The sequence below is a fragment of the Anas acuta genome, chromosome W (genome assembly GCF_963932015.1).
Source record: "Anas acuta chromosome W, bAnaAcu1.1, whole genome shotgun sequence".
NCBI lineage: Eukaryota > Metazoa > Chordata > Aves > Anseriformes > Anatidae > Anas > Anas acuta.
This window is the reverse complement of record NC_089016.1, coordinates 16,180,244-16,200,011: the sequence shown is the minus strand read 5'-3', so window position 1 is coordinate 16,200,011 and position 19,768 is coordinate 16,180,244. Positions and strand designations below refer to the sequence as shown.

At 44.4% G+C, this 19,768-nt stretch overlaps 1 protein-coding gene and 1 pseudogene across 12 annotated transcripts in view; one reads left to right on the top strand and one right to left on the bottom strand.

Annotated features, from left to right (window-relative positions):
- Positions 1 to 19,768, bottom strand: part of LOC137846926 (mitogen-activated protein kinase kinase kinase 1-like) — a 270,989-nt pseudogene that overhangs the window by 179,540 nt on the left and 71,681 nt on the right.
- The window catches only part of LOC137846964 (vasculin-like), a 56,816-nt gene that overhangs the window by 21,950 nt on the left and 15,098 nt on the right, over positions 1 to 19,768 (top strand). For 11 of the 12 annotated variants that reach the window (XM_068665114.1, XM_068665110.1, XM_068665107.1 and 8 more), the window contains 6 exons: positions 1,163 to 1,286; positions 1,763 to 1,986; positions 3,169 to 3,235; positions 7,624 to 7,808; positions 9,391 to 9,531; positions 13,542 to 13,700. In XM_068665114.1, coding sequence (XP_068521215.1) covers positions 1,163 to 1,286; positions 1,763 to 1,986; positions 3,169 to 3,235; positions 7,624 to 7,808; positions 9,391 to 9,531; positions 13,542 to 13,700 — 900 coding nt within the window. Of the gene's footprint in view, positions 1 to 1,162; positions 1,287 to 1,762; positions 1,987 to 3,168; positions 3,236 to 5,559; positions 5,702 to 7,623; positions 7,809 to 9,390; positions 9,532 to 13,541; positions 13,701 to 19,768 lie in introns of those variants that run through there. The other variant, XM_068665116.1, reaches the window with a different exon arrangement.

The following is a 19,768-nucleotide window of genomic DNA, read 5'->3' as shown; positions in this document are numbered from 1 at the left end:
CACATGAGAAAGATTCAATATGGTATCAGTCCTTTCAATCAATGGTTCACTGATTTGTTTGAAACAATGCATAGATGGTTACTGGGATTAGTCAAAGAGGGATTAAGGATTCTGTTTGCTGTGGTGTCAATCATCATTGCATGTGGTATTGTGATAAATGTGGTTAAAGGGTTACTTGCAAAAATGTTATATTGGGTGTGGTTTGCTCAAAAAAAAGAAAAAAAAAAAAAGGGGGGGGGAATTGTTGAGGGATTTCTTGAAACAGCAAAAATCCCATGGCTTGCTGTAGCTGAGCAAACCAAGCTACCAGGGCAACTATGAGAAGCTCCCATGACAGTGTTCCCACATCGCCCAATTGAGGAATTCAGAAAAATATTGTTACCAGTAGCTGGCTTCAAGGACAAGGTCTATGTGACTGCTAATCACAAGGGGGTTGTTTTCTTGCAGGTGGGGTTGTTTTCTTGTAGTTGTTTGTCTGAGTGCTTTTGACCAATAATCGTGTGTGAAACACTGTCCGCCCCTGTTAAGTTCACTATAAAAGTTAGGCTATTCGGGCAATAAAATAGAGCATGATCTGACTCTACTGGTGTCTGTTGTGCTTTCGGCCGTGCTTCCTGCAACAGACTTTTATTTGCATTTCATAACTAGTTGAGTTTGCCTTATTGAAATTTAATTACAAGACTAATATAATAAACTGGGTCTTTTGGTACTGCTACTGTGATCAGAGCAATTCCTTGTTTTCTGTGCAATGCATGTGTGGTCTCTGACAACCCAAACTAAGATCCCAGATATTGAAATATCCTGCCTTCCAAATTATGTTCTCGTGTCCTTTCTTACCTTTTTTTTTTCTCCCTCTGCTGCAACACGTGACACTTGTCTTCATTCTGCTGCCAAAGCAGAATAAACACTTGACTTTTTTTACCTTGTGTCGCAAGCATGGTCCTCAACACTGTTTCGGTGTCCTGGAGTGGAAGATACAGCTTCCACTTCTGCTGGCATGAAAGGTGATGAACACGTGCATACTTGAGAGTTACTGTATTGTCTGTCAAAGTAATTTTTAAAATGTCTCAAATATACCATGAGTAATGCATGTTACGGTTCTGATAATTCAGTTTTGTTATTAATCAGATATCTCAGGTCTACTACTTTTGCTCCTTTACAGTCATCACTGAACTTTGAGAGACATTCTGAAAACATTTTGTGGACAGAGAATCATTATGAAGTAAATCGCAGAAGACACAACTCCTCAGATGGGCTTGATTCTAACGTTGGACGACATTATGGAGGTATAATTTAGCTTTCATGGAATGCTTTTACATCACTGATGTGTAGCACTGGCTAGGAAAAAAAAAGATGATAATAGTTGTCCTATGCTAAATGTTGTGTTCTGTAGTGACATTAGAGGTGATGGAAAGATGGATCATCTGGGAGACAATAATGTGATGAGTAAGGGTTAGCCAGAGTAATGCGATTCCAGGTGTATTTCTATCTTAACTCATTCTTATTCTTAATTTTCTAGCTAATGACATATAAATGAGTAGCCAGGCAAAGGGGTTGAGTAGTCTTAATGTTGGACTACAATCCTCTTTCTCTAGAACTGTTTTATGAGATTCTTCCCTACTGCTTATATGAATAAGTTCACTATGCTATCACATCCCAGAGTACGGGGCTGCTTGCTTGACTCCTCTAACAATTTTGTAAAAGTAGAATGTTCTTCCAAAACTGGCTGTTATTACATTTCTTTAAAACTTAAAAATCTAAGGGCATTTTGGAAGAAAAGAGAAGAATGGTTGGCGTTCACAAGGCAGAAATGGTACAGAAAATATAAACTATCGTGGGGGATACCATGGCGGAGGTTCCCGTGCTCATACCAGCACTTCCCACTGTGGAAAAAGCCAAGGACTGCATGAAAACAATGTACCTGATAATGACACTGGGAAAAAGGAAGACAAGGAAGTACCTAAACAGTTTGAGGCTGAGGATTTTGTAAGTTAATTGTAATAAACGAGATTCTATTGTTTCTGCAAGTTCTATTTTGTCCATTACAAGCTACTTCATGAGATTTCACCAGTTACAGGTTATCATGTAAGGGATCACCCTTAAGGGGGTGTTAGTTATTTGTCAGCTTTTTTCTCTTTTCATCTCCGTTTTTATCATTGTATGTTTATTATTGTCACTTAAATGTTTAAGTGAAACTACAGTGGGGTTCTAAGTTGATTTTTTTTATAGTATTTTGCCACAGTAAACTGTGTCACGTGTAATTGTGTAGAATTTAATACATACCTTACTGGAAATTTAAAGTACTAACAAAGTTATTCTGCCACTGGTCCTTTGAGGTTTCACGTTTCAACCTACAATTTTAGGATATAAGAGGAAGGATAAACTCCCTCTTTGAAGAACCACACATCGCTTTTTTTTTTTGGTTTGTTTTTGGCTTTCTTCAGATAGTTTATATAATGGTATTGACTGCTGCTTGAGATCACAGAATCACAAAATTGTAGGGGTTGGAAGGGACCTCAAACGATCATTGGGTCCAACCCCCTGCCAAAGCAGGTTCCCTACAGCAGGTTGCCCAGGTAGGCATCCAGACGTGTCTCGAATATCTCCAGAGAAGGAGACTCCACAACCTCCCTGGGCAGCCTGTTTCAGTGCTCCATCACCCTCACCATGAAGAAGTTCTTTTGCATGTTGGTGCGGAACTTCCTGTGATCCGTTTTGTGGCCATTGCCCCTTGTCCTGTCCCCAGAAACCTCTGAAAAGAGGTTGGCCAAATCCCTTTGTCTCCCACACTTAAGGTATTTATAAACATTAATAAGATCCCCCTCTCAGTCTTCTTTGCTCAAGGCTGAGCAGACCCAGATCTCTCAGCCTTTCCTCATAGGGGAGATGCTCCAGGCCCCCTATCATCTTTGTGGCCCTCTGCTGGACTCTTTCCAGGAGATCCCTGTCTTTTTTGTACCGGTGAGCCCAGAGATGTTTTATTGAAGAGAAGCAAGTGACCATTGGTATATTTGGGTTTGCAGAGGGCAGTTTCTAGTCTGTCTCCATTTAAAAGTCTTGGACAGCAGAGGTTATACTTCTGATATTGTTGTTGTTCTTTATTTCATTGGTCCTAGAATTCAAGACTCCTTTCATTTTGTTTTAAATAATGATAAACTTTCCTTTCAGCCATCTTTGAATCCTGAATATGAGAGGGAACCAAACCAGAATAAGTCTTTAGCTGCAGGTGTGTGGGGTGAGTATTGTTGATGTTCTTAAATATAAAAATATAGTATAGATTTGAAGTTGTTTTATTAGAAACATAATTTATTTTAGAATATTTCAAATATATAGATGGAAATTGAGGAAATTTCCTCAGTGTTATTACAGTGTGAGTATCTCTTTATAAGAGAGGTAATGCTTCTATTTGAATATCAGTCTGGTCTGTAGATACAACCACTGCTAGGGTTCTTGTCCCAGAACAAGTATGTATCTTTTTGTAAAGATGTCAAGAATTTATCTACCAAGAGGAAATGTCACAAAGGTGGGTCACCTAAACTAGTGATGTGATTGGTAGTTGAAGACTTCATGAAAGAATGCTTCTGACTGATTAGAATAGTTAAAGAGCTGGGAGAAAAACCTAGCAGGGCTGGAATGAGCAGGTTAGCTTGCAAAGACTTAAGGTCTCTTCCTGGAAGCAAATTTCCTGAGCTGATCTGTGTGTTGATGAATTACTTGTAACGAAGCCAACCCTAAGAGTGGGCACTGAACTGAACTGTAGTCTGGGATAACTTTCTCATCTCCACCTGATTAGTACTGTAAAATGATAGCCATATTTTTCTTGAAAGTGGGCTTTTGATACAGAATTGTTCACTAAGAATATGGCAATAAGGTTTCCCCTGAGCCTTCTCTTCTCCAGACTAAACAACCCCACTTCCCTCAGCTGCTCCTCATAAGACTTATGTTTCAGACCCTTCACCAGCTTCGTAGCCTTTATCTAGTTATGCTCCAGGGTCTCCATGTCCTTCTTGTAGTGAGGGGCCCAAAACTAATCATAGTACTCGAGGTACGGCCTCATCAGAGCAGTGTACAAGGGGATGATCACCTCCCTGGTCCTGCTGGTTACACTGTTCCTGATACAAGCCAGGATGCCATTAACTTTCTGGGCCACCTGGGCACACTGCCGGCTCATGTTCAGGTGAGCACTGATCAATACCCCCAGATACTTTTCCTCTGCGCAGATTTTGAGTCACTCTGCTTTAAGCCTGTAGTGCTGCATGGGGTTGTTGTGACTGAAGTGCAGGACCCGGCACTTAGCCATGTTGAACCTCATCCCACTGGCCTCTGTCCATCAACCCAACCTGTCTGGGTCCCTCTGCAGGGCCTTCCTACCCTCCAGCAGATCGACACTTCCCCCCAACTTGGTGTCGTCTGCAAACTTACTGAGGGTGCGCTCCACTTCCTCATCCAAATCATCAATAAAGATATTGAAGAGGATGGGCCCCTACACTGACCCCTGGGGAATAATCCAGCTGGTGACCGGTCGCCAGCTGGATTTCACTCCATTCACCACCACTCTCTGGGCCCAGCTGTCCAGCCAGTTTTTAACCCAGCACAGAGTGTACCTGTCCGAGCTATGGGCTGCCAGCTTCTCCAGGAGAATACTGTGGGAGATCGTGTCAAAGGCCTTGCTGAAGTCTAGGTAGACTACATCAGCAGCCTTTCCCTCATCCACCAGGTGGGTCACCTGTTTATAGAAGGAGATGAGGTTGGTCAGGCAGGACTTGCCTTTCACGAACCCTTACTGACTGGGCCTGTTTCCCTGGTTGTCCCGCATATGCTGTGTGATTGCATTCAAGATGACCTGCTCCATCATCTTTCCTGGCACCAAGGTCAAGCTGACAGGCCTGTGGTTCCTTGGTTCCTCCTTATGATCCTTCTTATAGATGGGCGTCACATTAGTGAGTCTTCAGCCATCTGGGACATCTCTGGATGACCATGACCGCTGATGATGGAAAGCAGCTTGGCAATTGCATCCGCCAGCTCCCTCAGCACCCTTGGGTGGATCCCCTCTGGCCCCATGGACTTGTGGCAGTCCAGGTGTAGCAGCAGGTCTGTTTCCACCTGAACTTTGGGGGGGGGGGTGGTGTTCTTCTGCTCCCCGTCCCAGGCTTCCAGGTCGGGAGGCTGAGTACTCGGAAGATAAGTGGTCTGGCTAGTAAAGACAGACGTAAAGAAGGCATTAAGAACCTCAGCCTTTTCCTTATCCTCAGTAGTCATGTTCCCCCTGCGTCCAGTAAAAGATGGAGATTCTCCTTGGTCCTCTTCTTGTCTTTTTTAATATATTTGTAAAAACATTTTTTGTTTTCCTTAATCAGTGGCCAGGTTGAGCTCATGCTGGGCTTTAGCTTTTCAGATCTTCTCTCTGCATATGCTGGCAACTTCCTTGTACTCTCCCCGAGCTGCCTGTCTCTTCTTTCACCGGACATAAACTCTCTTTTTCTCCCAGATACTCAGCAAAAGTTCCCTCTTCAGCCTTGCCGGTCTTCCCCACCGGCTCATCTTACAGCACACGGGGACAGCCTGCTCCTGCACCTTTAAGAGTTCCTTCTTGAGGAGCGTCCAGCCTTCCTGGACCCCTCTGCCCTTCAGGACTGACTCCCAAGGGACCTTCCCTACCAGTGTCCTGAACAGTTCAAAGCCTGCCCTCCGGAAGTCCAAGGTAGCAGTTTTACTGTCTTGACCCCCCTCCTGACTTCACCAAGAATAGAGAACTCTACCATTTCGTGATCACTCTGCCTAAGACAACTCCCGACCACCACATTTCCTACCAGTCCTTCTCTGTTCATGACCAGCAGGTCTAGCAGGGGACCCCCCAGTAGGCTCACTAACTAGCTGAGTCAGGAAGCTGTCTTCCATGCACTCCAGAAACCTCCTTGATGGTTTCCTCTGGGCTATGTTGTATTTACAGCATATGTCCAGGAAGTTAAAGTCCCCCGCGAGAGTGAGTGCTGGTGATTTCGTGACTTCCACCAGCTGCTTGTAGAGTGCCTCAGAATTTACTCAGAATGAGGGCGAATTTAAATAACATGAAAGCTACTATTTGAACTGTTACTAGTAATGAGATCTGAATCTTGCTGCTCATTTTAAGTGGTACTTTAATTTGCTGACTCTTATTCTCATACTTCCCCAGCACGTTTTGTGCTGTTAGGTATTTATTTAGAAAGGGGTGGCCTATGTCTAGTTTTACAGAATTGCGAAGAACTTTTGCAGTAGTCTTAAAAAATTGGACTACTTTCCATTCTTGTGTATTTAGTAGCTTTAATGTGAAAGTCAAGAAATATTTAACTTTCAATAAAAGTATAACAGTAGCTAATTTTATTTCTATAGCAACTTGAGTGTTTTATCATGTTTGAAGCACTCTGGCTGCTGCATAATGTAGCTCAGGTTGATCAGATTCTTGATTCCAGGCTTTTTAGGTATTGCTTCACAAGCAAAGGAAAGAACAGTTCTGTTAGTTAAATAGGTTCTGTAAACTACAGTGCAGTGGCTTGTTACAGCTTACAGTGTGATATCTTTATTATAGCTTGGCTATTGCAAATCTCATTTTGTAGTTGAAAAACTGAAATTAAGTCTCTTTATTCCCTATAAAAGGAAATGCAGTATTCAAGAATGTTGCTGTTCCCTTTAAATGCTTGTTTTAAAAAAAAGGATACTTTTAGATTACATTTTATCTTGTGTACCTGGGATGAGAGCATGCTTGTATTATGAAAATGTATTTCATAACTTTGTACTTATTTCTCATTTAACTTTATTACAAGTGTAATGTTTACCTGCTAAACAAAACTAAAGTAATTTATGCTTTTAAGATAGTTTTATTTTTTAAATGTAGGATATGGTGACTGACCATGAATTAGAAACACTTGCAGGGGGAGAAGATAATCTTGGAAAAGGTTGTTGATGCAAGATTGGAGGGCATGTGCAAAAATAGTTTTTCCCACTTTTTAGAAATTTTAAACTATTTTTAATAGCTGCTCTTGAAAATTGTCAAATGTCAGTTATTTAGTATGACAGCTGACTGTATGTTTCTAATTAGTACTGTCTTGAACCTGGAAAAGGTGTAGGGTTCAGATGTTCTGTTATAGACATCTTAGGCATGGAGATAGAAATTGGTCATTGCCATGATCTGGAATAGTATGCATCACTTCTGATAAGAAGTGATGTTTATAAAGGACTTTATGGAACATTGACTCTAAAGTGAGCTGTTAATTATTATGAGTAATAATTCTTTAGTAACCTTAAAAGGAAATATGAAAACCATATCTTTGGAAGATAATTATTAACAACTAATAGCATTTGGTGTTTAGATTTGCAAACAAAAGCTGTATAGCTAGTTCTTTGACCAAAGAATATCTTTCTGAAAGTAAAATTCCTGCAGTGCCAAGTGAAATATTTTACAAACAATGGTTGTAGAAAGTGGAACAGAACCTTTTTTTATCCAGTTTTGAACAGTGTGTTATTTGTGAAACCTAGCTCTGGACTAAGTTTTTGCTTTATGCCTGTTCTGGACCATATGGCTGTTCAGTAACCTATGAAGTAGAAACTTAAGGCTATATACATATGCACATATTTTTCTTTTTCCAGAGTATCCCTTGAATCCCAAATCTAGATCTTCAAGAATGCTGGTCATTAAAAAGGGCAGTACAAAAGAACTGCAAATATCTGGATTCCCTCTAGTAGGAAGTCTTCATTTACAGCCAGTAAAAAATGGAACTGGCACAAGTGTTTATAAAGGATTAGTCCCTAAACCTGCCACTCCACCCGCAAAGGTGAGTTTTGGATACTGGTGGCATGAATAACAAGCCGGGGTGGGAGTGGGGGGAGCTCTAATTCTGAATGTGCTCATTTCACCCCTGAGAATTCTGTTCCTAGAGTATGCTTTCAAGTCTTGCATACCTCAAGTGCTACATGCCCCAAAGTTGACTGGAAACACTTTCTCATTTTTCTTTTAAAATTATACTGTAACTGAAACTTCCTTTATTTCTTATTTACCTTTTTTTTTTTTTGAGAAGTGCAAGAAGCATCCAAGTGAGAATGAAAAGAATGTTTTTAATTTATGGAATAGTAATGCTTTTTCTGTATATGTTTTTAACAGAAAAAGAGATACCAAGTTGGGAGCTATAGTTGGCATAAAAACACCTTCAGAATTTATTCCAATTATTGATATAGACGATGTTGCAACCTCTTAGTGCCATTTTTGGTCCCTCTCCATATGCAACTTTCCATGTTCATCTTTTGATTTTTGTTTCAGGAATTTTTCATGTGCTCCTAAGAGCACCTGATAGAGCTGTTTATAACTCTAGAACTTAAAGTATTGAAAATATTATCATAGAATCTTAGAATACACTGAGTTGGAAGGGACCCACAAGGATCATAGAGTCCAACTCCTGGCTCCATACAGTACCACCCCAGAATGAAACCATATGTCTGAGAGCATTGTCCAAATGCTTGAACTTGGCAGGCTTGGTTCCCCTCTAGACCCTTCACCATCTTTGTAGCCCTCCTTTGGACATTCACTTATAGTTTTATGTCTGTCTTATATTGTGGTGCCCAAAACTGCACACAGTACTTGAGGTGAGGCTGCACCAGTGCAGAGTAGAGCAGGACGGTTACTTCTCTGGACTGGCTAGCAATGTTGTGCTTGAACTCCAGGGTACAGTTGGCCCTTCTATCTGCCAGGGCACACTGTTGACTCATTCACTTGGCATTGACCAAAACCCCCACTTTTCTTTCTGTGGGGCTGCTCTCCAGCTTTTTATCCTCCAGTCTGTCCACATATCCAGGGCTGCCCTATCCCAGGTGCAGAATCTGACACTTGCCCTTTTTAAAATTCTGTTGGTTGGTGATTGCCCAGCCATCTAATTTGTCAAGATCTCTCTGCAAGGCCTCTCTACCCTTGAGGGAGTCAACAGCTCCTCCCAATTTAGTGTTGTCTGCAAACTTGTGTAGAATGCATTGGAGTCCTATGTCCATGTTATTTATGAAAACATTAAAGAGAACTGGCCCCAAAATGGGACTCTGGGGGAACCCCACCAGTGACTGGCTACCAGCCTGATGTAATCCTATTTACTATAACCCTTTTATAATTATTTTCAGCTGTTAAAAACTCATATTTTAGTTCTTAATACATGACATATGATGATCTTAATTGTTCTTAAATTTAGCTCTTTTATATAAAAAGTGTAAGCTATTTATGAAAGGATTAATTGCTCATAAACAGTTGGTCCTACAGAAAACAGGTGTTTGGACTAAATTATGGTTGTTGGTATGGTTTGCTTTTCCTTGATCAGTTTTCTAAAGATGCCTGAAAATAATTCTATTGTAGTTGATGATTCTTTAATTTTTGTTTAGACTACGCAGTGGAAAAGCCAAGCAAAAGAAAATAAAACTGGGATTCCATTTTCTCATGAATCTACATATGGTATTGGCAATTTCAGTCCTTTCAAATCGAACAACAAGGCATTTCCTGTATCACAGAATTCAGTGAAAGAGGTAAAATAATGCTTGTAGTTCTAATATATCATTTTTTTAAATTGTTTGGTTAGATAAGTAGATCAATAAAACTTATGGAGAATTGTATTTAATAAGTTTGTTTTCTAGAAGTTAATGTGAGAGAGGGTAATGTGAAAGGTAGGTACCTCACTGCCTTTAAGTACTACTGTATAATTTGCTTTGTAGGCTTGATTTAGAGTAAAAAATGGTGCACTAGTATGTATAACTTGTTAGGTTTAAAATTTAAAAACTGCTAATATACTTCAGAAGGTCAACTGTTTTTTTAGCAGTGCTCCATAAACCTGCATCTCTATTTACATGTAAGAACCATATATACTGGAATATGAATCATAGAATCATAGAATCATAGAATATCCTGAGTTGGAAGGGACCCTTAAGGATCATCAAGTCCAACTCTTGACACCGCACAGGTCTACCCAAGTTCAGACCATGTGACTAAGTGCACAGTCCAATCTCTTCTTAAATTCAGACAGGCTCGGTGCAGTGACCACTTCCCTGGGGAGCCTGTTCCAGTGTGCAACCACTCTCTCTGTGAAGAACCCCTTCCTGATGTCAAGCCTAAACTTCCCCTGCCTCAGCTTAACTCCGTTCCCGCGGGTCCTGTCGCTGGTGTTAATGGAGAAAAGGTCTCCTGCCTCTCGACACCCCCTTACGAGGAAGTTGTAGACTGCGATGAGGTCTCCCCTCAGCCTCCTCTTCTCCAGGCTGAACAGGCCCAGTGCCCTCAGCCGTTCCTCGTACGTCTTCCCCTCCAGGCCTTTCACCATCTTCGTAGCCCTCCTCTGGACACTCTCCAACAGTTTCATGTCCTTTTTATACTGTGGTGCCCAGAACTGCACACAGTACTCGAGGTGAGGCCGCACCAGCGCAGAGTAGAGCGGGACAATCACCTCCCTTGACCTACTAGCAATGCCGTGCTTGATGCACCCCAGGACACGGTTGGCCCTCCTGGCTGCCAGGGCACACTGCCGGCTCATATTCAACTTGTTGTCTACCATGACCCCCAGATCCCTCTCTTCTAGGCTGCTCTCCAGCGTCTCGTCGCCCAGTCTGTACGTGCAGCCAGGGTTTCCCCGTCCCAGGTGCAGGACCCGGCACTTGCTCTTATTGAACTTCATGCGGTTGGCGATCGCCCAGCTCTCCAACCTATCCAGATCCCTCTGCAAGGCCTTTCCACCCTCATTCGAGTCCACAACTCCTCCAAGTTTGGTGTCATCAGCAAACTTGCTCAAAATGCCTTCTATTCCTACATCCAGATCGTTTATAAAAATATTGAAAAGTACCGGCCCTAAAATGGAGCCTTGAGGGACCCCACTGGTGACCGCCCGCCAGCCTGACGCAGCCCCATTCACCATAACCCTTTGGGCCCTGCCCGTTAGCCAATTGCTCACCCATCGTATGATGTTTTTATTTAGCTGTATGCTGGACATTTTGTCCAGTAGGATCCTATGGGAAACTGTGTCAAAAGCCTTGCTGAAGTCCAAAAAAATCACATCAGCTGGTTTCCCTTGGTCTACCATACGGGTGATCTTATCATAAAAGGAAATCAGGTTAGTTAGGCAGGACCTACCCTTCACAAACCCATGCTGGCTGGGACCAATGACTGCTTTGTCCCCCAGGTGCGCCTCAATACGTTCGAGAACCATCTTCTCCATGATTTTACCAGGCACTGACGTGAGACTGACAGGCCTGTAATTGCTAGGGTCTTCTTTCTGACCCTTCTTGAAAATCGGCACAACATTTGCCAGCTTCCAGTCTACCGGGACCTCTCCAGACTCCCAGGATCGTTGAAAAATAATTGAGAGAGGTTCCGCGATGACGTCCGCCAGCTCCTTCAGCACCCGGGGATGAATCCCATCCGGACCCATGGACTTGTAGGGATCCAGGTGGAGTAGCAGATCCCGCACACGTTCAGGGGCGGTTGGGAGTTTGTCATCCCCACCGTCCCGGTCCTCCAGCTCGGGGCACCCTGGGTCCCGAAGCCCATCATCGGCATTGAAGACAGAGGCAAAGAAGGCGTTAAGCGTCTCTGCTTTGCCTATGTCATCGTCTGTGAGAAGACCTTCCCTATCAAGGAGCGGCCCTATGTATTCTTTAGTTCTCCTTTTTCCATTCACATATCTAAAAAAACCCTTTTTATTTTCTCTCACAGACACAGCCAGCTTCAACTCTAGGTGTGCTTTAGCCACACGAATTTTCTTCCTACAGACACGAGCAGCATCCCTGTATTCTTTCCATGTCACCTGGCCCTCCTTCCAGTAGCGAAACACTCTCTGTTTCCGCCTAATCTCCATAAGAATGTTCCTGGTCAGCCACGACGGCCTCCTGCCCCGCCTGCCTGACTTGCGATATTTAGGAATTGCCTGATCTTGTGCTTCTAGGAGGCATCGCTTAAAGAGTGACCAGCACTGGTGGACATCAAGGCCTTCAAGAGCAGCTTCCCAGGGGACCTTGCTGACTAGTTCCCCGAGCAGCCTGAAGTCCGCCTTCCCCATATCTAGGGATGAGGTTTTGGTGGCACTTTTCCTTCTGTCACCGTAAATTTTGAACTCAACCACTTCATGGTCGCTATGACCGAGGCGGCCACCAATCACCACATCTCCCACCAGACCCTCTCTGTTTTCTAGCAACAGGTCTAGGAGGGCACCTTTCCTAGTTGGCTCCGTTAGCACCTGCACCAAGAAGTTATCATCTAGGTGCTTCATGAACCTCCTGGACTTGCTCGTGTCAGCCGTGTGGCACTCCCAGTTAACGTCTGGCAAGTTGAAGTCCCCCATAAGGACAAGGGGAGTTAATCTCGAGGCCTCTCTTAGTTCTGTAAAGAATAAGTTATCGGCGCTATCGTCCTGGCCAGGCGGTCTGTAATAGACTCCCACAACGACATCCCCTTTATTCGTTCGTCCCTTGATCCTTACCCAGAGGCTCTCAACTTTGCCATCGCCGACCTGAAGTTCCACACAGTCCAGCCCCTGCTTCACATACATCGCCACCCCACCACCTCGCCTACCCTGCCTGTCCCTCCTGAAGAGCCTGTAACCATCTATCGCAACACCCCAGTCACAGGACTCATCCCACCAGGTTTCGCTTATGCCGATGATGTCGTAGTTGCGGGACTGGGCCAGGACTTCTAGCTCATCCATTTTATTCCTCATACTGCGTGCGTTCGTGTAGAAGCATTTCAGGTGTGTCTCCTTACACTCAGCACCTTGTGGATCGAACCGAAGGACCTCACTGGCACACAGCCCCTCTGATTCTAGCATACCATCCCTTAGGTCTTCACCGGCGCGCCTGGTTTTAGCCCCTTCCCCCTTCGACTCTAGTTTAAAGCCCTATCTATCAGCCCTGCCAACTCCTGACCCAAGATCCTTACCCCTCTCCGAGAGAGGCCCATCCCATCCGGTGCCATCAGGCCCGGTGTAGCATAGACCTTCCCGTGATCAAAGAACCCAAAGTTGTGCCGGTCACACCAGTCACGAAGCCACGAGTTTATGCGAACAGCGCACCTTTCAGCTTCCATCCCCCCTATCGGAAGGACAGAGGCAAACACAACCTGCGCGCCTGAACCTCTAAGTTGTCGCCCCAAATCCCTAAAGTCTCTTTTGATCGCCTTCGGACTTCTCTTTGCTACTTCATCGCTACCAGCCTGAAAGACCAATAGCGGGTAGTAGTCAGTGGGCCGTACCAGGCGCTTGACCTTCTTGGCAATGTCCCTGACCCTGGCCCCAGGGAGGCAGCAGACCTCCCTACGGGTAGGGTCAGGCCGACAAATAGGGCCCTCTGTTCCCCTAAGGACAGAGTCACCCACAACAATCACCCTTCTTTCGTATGGAAGACATCATATGGATGTCTTTCCTCTGCTTTTGACTGTGGATATACATGCAACCCAAAACTACAGGTTCTTGAAAGGGGTTTTGTCTTTCATTTAGAAAAATTTCAACAATTGTGCTTCTAAGTCTTTTTTCTTTTTTTTTCCTCACCCCCTACATTAGTGTAATCAGTCAAATTCTTCATCCCCTGTTGACAAAGTTGGTCAGCCTCATTTAACAAAGTTGACAAGAATGCGGACTGATAAGAAGAGTGAATTTTTGAAAGCATTGAAACAAAGAGTGGAAGAACACGAAGATGAAAATCATGCTGGGCGAGAGAAGGTAATGTTCTTCATATGTATTGTAGATCCAGCAATTGAATCTATGTTGGTTGAGCCTTTGTAAGAGCATATTTAAGAAAGGGAAAAAACAGCTGCTGGGAGAAAGAGGAGTGAGGTTTCAAGATGAATGTAACCTGTAACCTATGTTTTATTTGGCTATAACCAGACTGTTAAGGCATGGTCTTGCATCTCTAAATGTAGGAAAGGAATTACCTTTTGAATTGTAAAAAGTTGCTCCAAGTACTACATTCTCCAGTGCTTCTCAGTAGTTTCTTTTTCTTTCTGCAGAATGTGTTCATATATGTTAATAACTCGGGCAAATCTTGTATTCAATAACAATAAAAAAAAAAGAAGAAGATTAGTACACTAAACTAATCTTTCTGGAGGGCAGTATATTACAACTTGTCTGCTATCCTTTGTTGTGGTTTAACCTGGCCGGCAGCTAAACACCACACAGCTGTTTGCTCACCCTCCCCCCTCCCTCTCTGGGATGGGGGAGAGAATCAGGAAAATGAAGCCTGTGGGTTGAGATAGAGACAGTTTATTAGGACAGAAAATAAAAGAATAATGATGATACTACTCCTACTGCTAATGTGTACAAAGCAAGTGATGCACAATGCAGTTGCTCACTCCTGCTGACCAATGCTCAGCCTATCCCTCAGCAGCTAGCCCCCCCATATATTGTTCAGCATGACGTCAGATGGTATGGAATAACCCTTTGGCCAGCTTGGGTCAGCTGTCCTGGGTGTCCCCTCCCAGCTCCTGCTGCACCCCCAGCCTGCCCGTGGGCAGGACAGAGGGAGAAGCTGAGATGTCCTTGGCTTGGTGTAAGCACTGCTCTGCAACAATTAAAGCATCAGCATGTTATCAACACTCTTCTCATCCTAATCCAAAACATAGGACCCTACCAGCTACTAGGAGGAAAATTAACTCTATCCTAGCTGAAACCAGGACATACATCCACCCCTTATTCCGTATCATTTATGTCATGCTCAGGTTGCACACTTTCTAATACCTTCTAATTAATCACCACTTTAATCTATGGTATATAGAATGTCCACTGAATTTGCATAGTCCGTGACTGACTTAGGGCTCCATCAGTCACAGCGGTCTTTCAGGGCAGAAGAGATGGTGTGTGATGTTGGATCACTGTATGTTGAAGCTTCTTCTCGTTCCATCACATCTTTGTGTTTGTCCATTTCTATCAAAATGCATTCATTATTATCTGCATGTATGTTACTATGATACCATTAATAGGACATTGACATATAGCAATCATGATAGTGATGACATACAGTATTATATAATAATTAACATTATACAATTCAACTCCTGGGCTATTCTTACCCAGTATTAAATCCCCTTGAGGTACACACTGGACCTCCCCATTCTTTTGCATTACCTACCAAGTGCATCCAGGTCCCTGAGCAAAAGCTATTCCACGAATGGGTTTGCCTTTTCCTGAGGCAGGAGTAGCCCAGACTGTTTTACCCAGCATATTTTTTACATGCACTACAGGAACTTTATCCCCATCTACAGTACGTAACAGGTTGGATTGGGCAGGTCCAGCTCGGTTGGCAGATCCCCTAGTATTGACTAACCAGGTGGCCTTTGCCAAATGCGTATCCCAATTTTTGAATGTCCCAGTGCCCATTGCTTTCAATGTAGTCTTTAACAGTCCATTGTATCGTTCAACTTTCCCAGAGGCTGGTGCATGATAGGGGATGTGATACACCCACTCAATACCATGCTCTTTGGCCCAAGTGTCTATAAGGTTGTTTCGGAAGTGAGTTCCATCATCTGACTCTTTTCTTTCTGGGGTGCCATGTCGCCATAGGACTTGCTTTTCAAGGCCCAGGATAGTGTTTCGGGCCTTGTGGCATGGGGCACGGGATATGTTTCCAGCCATCCGGTGGTTGCTTCCACCATTCTAAGTACGTGGCGCTTGCCATTGCGAGTTTGAGGGAGTGTGATGTAATCAATCTGCCAGGCCTCTCCATATTTATATTTTAGCCATCATCCTCCATACCAAAGAGGCTTTGACCGCTTGATTGCAGTACATGTTTCAAAATCATGAATAACCTGTGCAATAGCAGTCATGGTCAGGTCCGCCTACCTCGATCACGAGCCCATCTGTATGTTGCATCTCTACCTTGATGGCCTGAGGTGTCATGGGCCCATCGGGCTATAAATAATTCACCTTTATGCTGCCAATCCAGGTCCACCTGAGCTACTTCAATCTCAGCAGCCTGATCCACCTGCTGGTTGTTTTGATGTTCTTCAGTGGACTTATTCTTGGGCATGTGAGCATCTATGTGGTGTACCTTTACAGCCAGGTTCTCCACCCAAGCAGCTATATCTTGCCACAATGCAGCAGCCCAGGTGGGTTTGCCTCTGCGCTGCCAGTTGTTTTGCTTCCATTGCTGTAACCACCCCCACAGGGCATTTGCTACCATCCATGAATCGGTGTAGAGATGGGGAACTGGCCACTTCTCTCGTTCAGCAATATCTAAAGCCAGCTGGATGGCCTTCACTTCTGCAAACTGACTCGATTCACCTTCTCCCTCAGCAGCTTCTGTAACTTGTCGTGTAGGACTCCATACAGCAGCCTTCCACCTCCGATTTTTCCCCACAATACGACAGGACCCATCAGTGAACAGGGCATATTTCTTCTCATTTTCTGGTAGCTTGTTGTACAGTGGGGCTTCTTCAGCACAGACCACCTCCTCCTCTGATGATATCCCAAAGTATTTGCCTTCTGGCCAGTCCATAATCACTTCCAATATTCCTGGGCGACTGGGGTTTCCTATTTGAGCCCACTGAATAATCAGAGCTGAGTAATAAGAGTAAACTACTTACTCCATGTAGCATGGGTTGCACGATGTGTAGAGGGGACCCTTCCTTTGAATATCCAGCCTAGTACCGGCAGTCAGGGTGCCAGGAGGAGCTGTTTCAGTACTGACAATTTCTGAAGCAGATCAAACTCTTTCATATGCTGCCAATATATCTTTTTTGGTGGGAGTGTAGGAGACCTCAGATCCTCTGTATCCCCGACTCCAAAACCCCAGGGGTCGACCTCGAGTTTCCCCAGGTTCTTTCTGCCAGAGGCTCCAGGTGGGGCCGTTCTCCCTGGCTGCAGTGTAGAGCACAGTCTTTACATCTGGCCCTGTTCAGACTGGCCCAAGGGCTACTGCATGAACTATTTCCTGCTTGATTTGTTCAAAGTTTGTTGTTGCTTGGGGCCCCATTCAAACTCATTCTTCTTACAGGTTACTTGGTAGAGTGGGTTTACAATCAGACTGTAATTTGGGATGTGTATTCTCCAAAACCCCACGACACCTAGGAAAGTTTGTGTTTCTTTTTTGCTAGTTGGTGGAGACATGGCTGTTATTAGCTTGCCATTTTATTCCTAAAAACTGGATCTCTCGTGCAGGTCCTTTGACTTTATTTTGTTTTATGGCAAAACCGGCCTTCAGAAGGATTTGGACTATTTTCTTCCCTTTCTCGAAAACTTCCTCTGCTGTGTCACCCCACACAATAATGTCATCGATGTACTGCAGGTGTTCAGGAGCTTCCCCCTGCTCCAGCGCAGACTGGATCAGTCCATGGAAATGGTAGGGCTGTGTTTCCACCCCTGGGGCAGCCGATTCCAGGTGCATTGGACGCCCCTCCAAGTGAAAGCAAACTGTGGCCTGCACTCTGCTGCTAGAGGGATGGAAAAAAGTGCATTAGCGATATCAATTGTGGCGTACCACTTGGCTGCCTCCGATTCCAGTTCGTACTGGAGTTCTAGCATGTCCGGCACTGCAGCACTCAGTGGTGGCGTCACTTCGTTCAGGCAACAATAGTCCACTGTTAGTCTCCACTCGCCATTAGACTTTTGCACTGGCCATATGGGACTATTGAAAGGTGAATGAGTCTTGCTGATCGCTCCTTGACTCTCCAGCCGGTGAACCAACTCATGGATGGGAATCAGGGAGTCTCGGTTGGTGCGATATTGCTGCCGGTGCACAGTTGTGGTAGCGATTGGCACTTGCTGTTCTTTGACCCTCAGCGTCCCCACAACAGAAGGGTCCTCCGAAAGACCGAGCAAGGTAGACAAATTTTTTATGTCCTCTGTCTTTAAGGCAACTATTGCAAAATCCCACCGCAACTCTTTGGGGTCCTTGAAATATCCTCTTATAAGATATTAGAGGAAAAATAACTGTGTCCTAGCTGAAACCAGGACATCCTTCAAAGCGATTAATGGAAAAACTTTGTTCTTTCTCTCAGATTGTTTCCTTTCTAATTGGAGGGCTTAGATACCCAGAAGTTCTCTGTTCTTAGTTTTGTCATAGGAGCAATATTTTCACAGAATCCCAGAATTTCTAGGTTGGAAGAGACCTCAAGATCATCGAGTCCAACCTCTGACCTAACACTAACAGTCCCCACTAAACCATATCCCTAAGCTCTACATCTAAACGTCTTTTAAAGACTTCCAGGGATGGTGACTCCACCACTTCCCTGGGCAGCCCGTTCCAATGCCTAACAACCCTTTCGGTAAAGAAGTTCTTCCTAAGATCCAACCTAAAACTCCCCTGGCGCAACTTAAGCCCATTCCCCCTTGTCCTGTCACCAGGCACGTGGGAGAACAGACCAACCCCCAATTTTGATTTATGCATATATAAAGAAACTGCTTCTACTTTGAAATTGAGAACTTGAAGCTCTGTACTGTATGATTCTAGAATCTAGAATCCTTCTATGATGATACTGTATATAATATTATGTCAGATTTCTTTCATTGTGGATCAGTTCATGCAGTGCCTGGCTGATGCGCTGAGAATAATTTGTCACTGCTACCTGTCGCCAAAGAGCTATAAGCATAGTTATCTTATGTAGTATGTGTAAAGGTAAATAATGTGTTATTCAGGATGAGGTGATTACACATCTATGAGTGGTTTGAAATATATATATATTTTTTTAAAAAGTGATCTTGAAGGGTTACTCAGAGATGAAAAAGACATCAACAAAAAACAACAGTGCCACTGTGCAATGCTTGTAAGACTAACTTTTCTGACCCTGTTTCTATTTCAGGAAAAATAAAATTTGCTGTAATGGGACTGTACAACTTAACTGTATGTGTGTGTTGGGTTTACGTGGCAAGGACTTGATATCGTGGATCTGCAGCAGTGGCCTCTGTGAGAAGAGTCCAGAAGCTGCCCCATATTAGAGAAGAGACAGTTCCAGACAGCTCCAAAAAGGACCAGCCGCTGGCCAGAGTCGAGTCAATAAATGATGTTGGTTGTACCTCTGTAAGAACGTATTTAAGAAAGGGGGGGGGGGGGGAAATCCTGCTGTGCAACAGCAGCTGGGAGAGCAAGGAGTGAGAAACAGCCCTGCAAACACCAAGGTCAGTGAAGAAAGAGAGGGAGGAGGTGCTCCAGGCACTGGAGCAGAAGTTCCCCTATGGCCTGTGGAGAGGCCCATGGTGAAGCAGAAGTCCCCCTGCAGCCCATGGTGTATGATGACGGAGCAGATCTCCATGCTGCAGCCTGTGGAAGGAGCCCATTGTGGAGCAGGTGGACCTGACCTGAAGGAGGCCCATGGAGAGCCCCTCAGGAGCAGGCTCCAGGCCAGACCTGTAGCCCTTGGAGAGGAGCCCGTGCAGGAGCGGGTGATCTGGTGGGAGCTTCCACCTGTGGAGGACCCATGTGTCGTGGTTCCGCTCGAGTGGGCAGCTGAGCTCCACCACAGCCGCTCTCTCACTCCCCCTCCTCAAAGAGGAATGGGGAGAAAATATGTGAAAAGAGCTCAAAGGTTGAGATAAGGATGAGACAATCACTCAGTAATTATTGTAACGGGCAAAACAGACTCAGCATAAGAAGATAGTAAGATTTATTGCTCATTACTAACAAGCTAGAGAAGTGAGAAACAAAGGAAAGAAACCAAAAGCACCTTCCCCCTCATCCGCCTTCTTCCACCTCCTCCCCCCGAGCGGTGCAGGGGAATGGGGGAATGGGGGTTATGGTCAGTCTACAGCACTTCTCTGCTGCTCCTTCTCGGTCACTCTCATCCCCTGTGCTGTGGGGT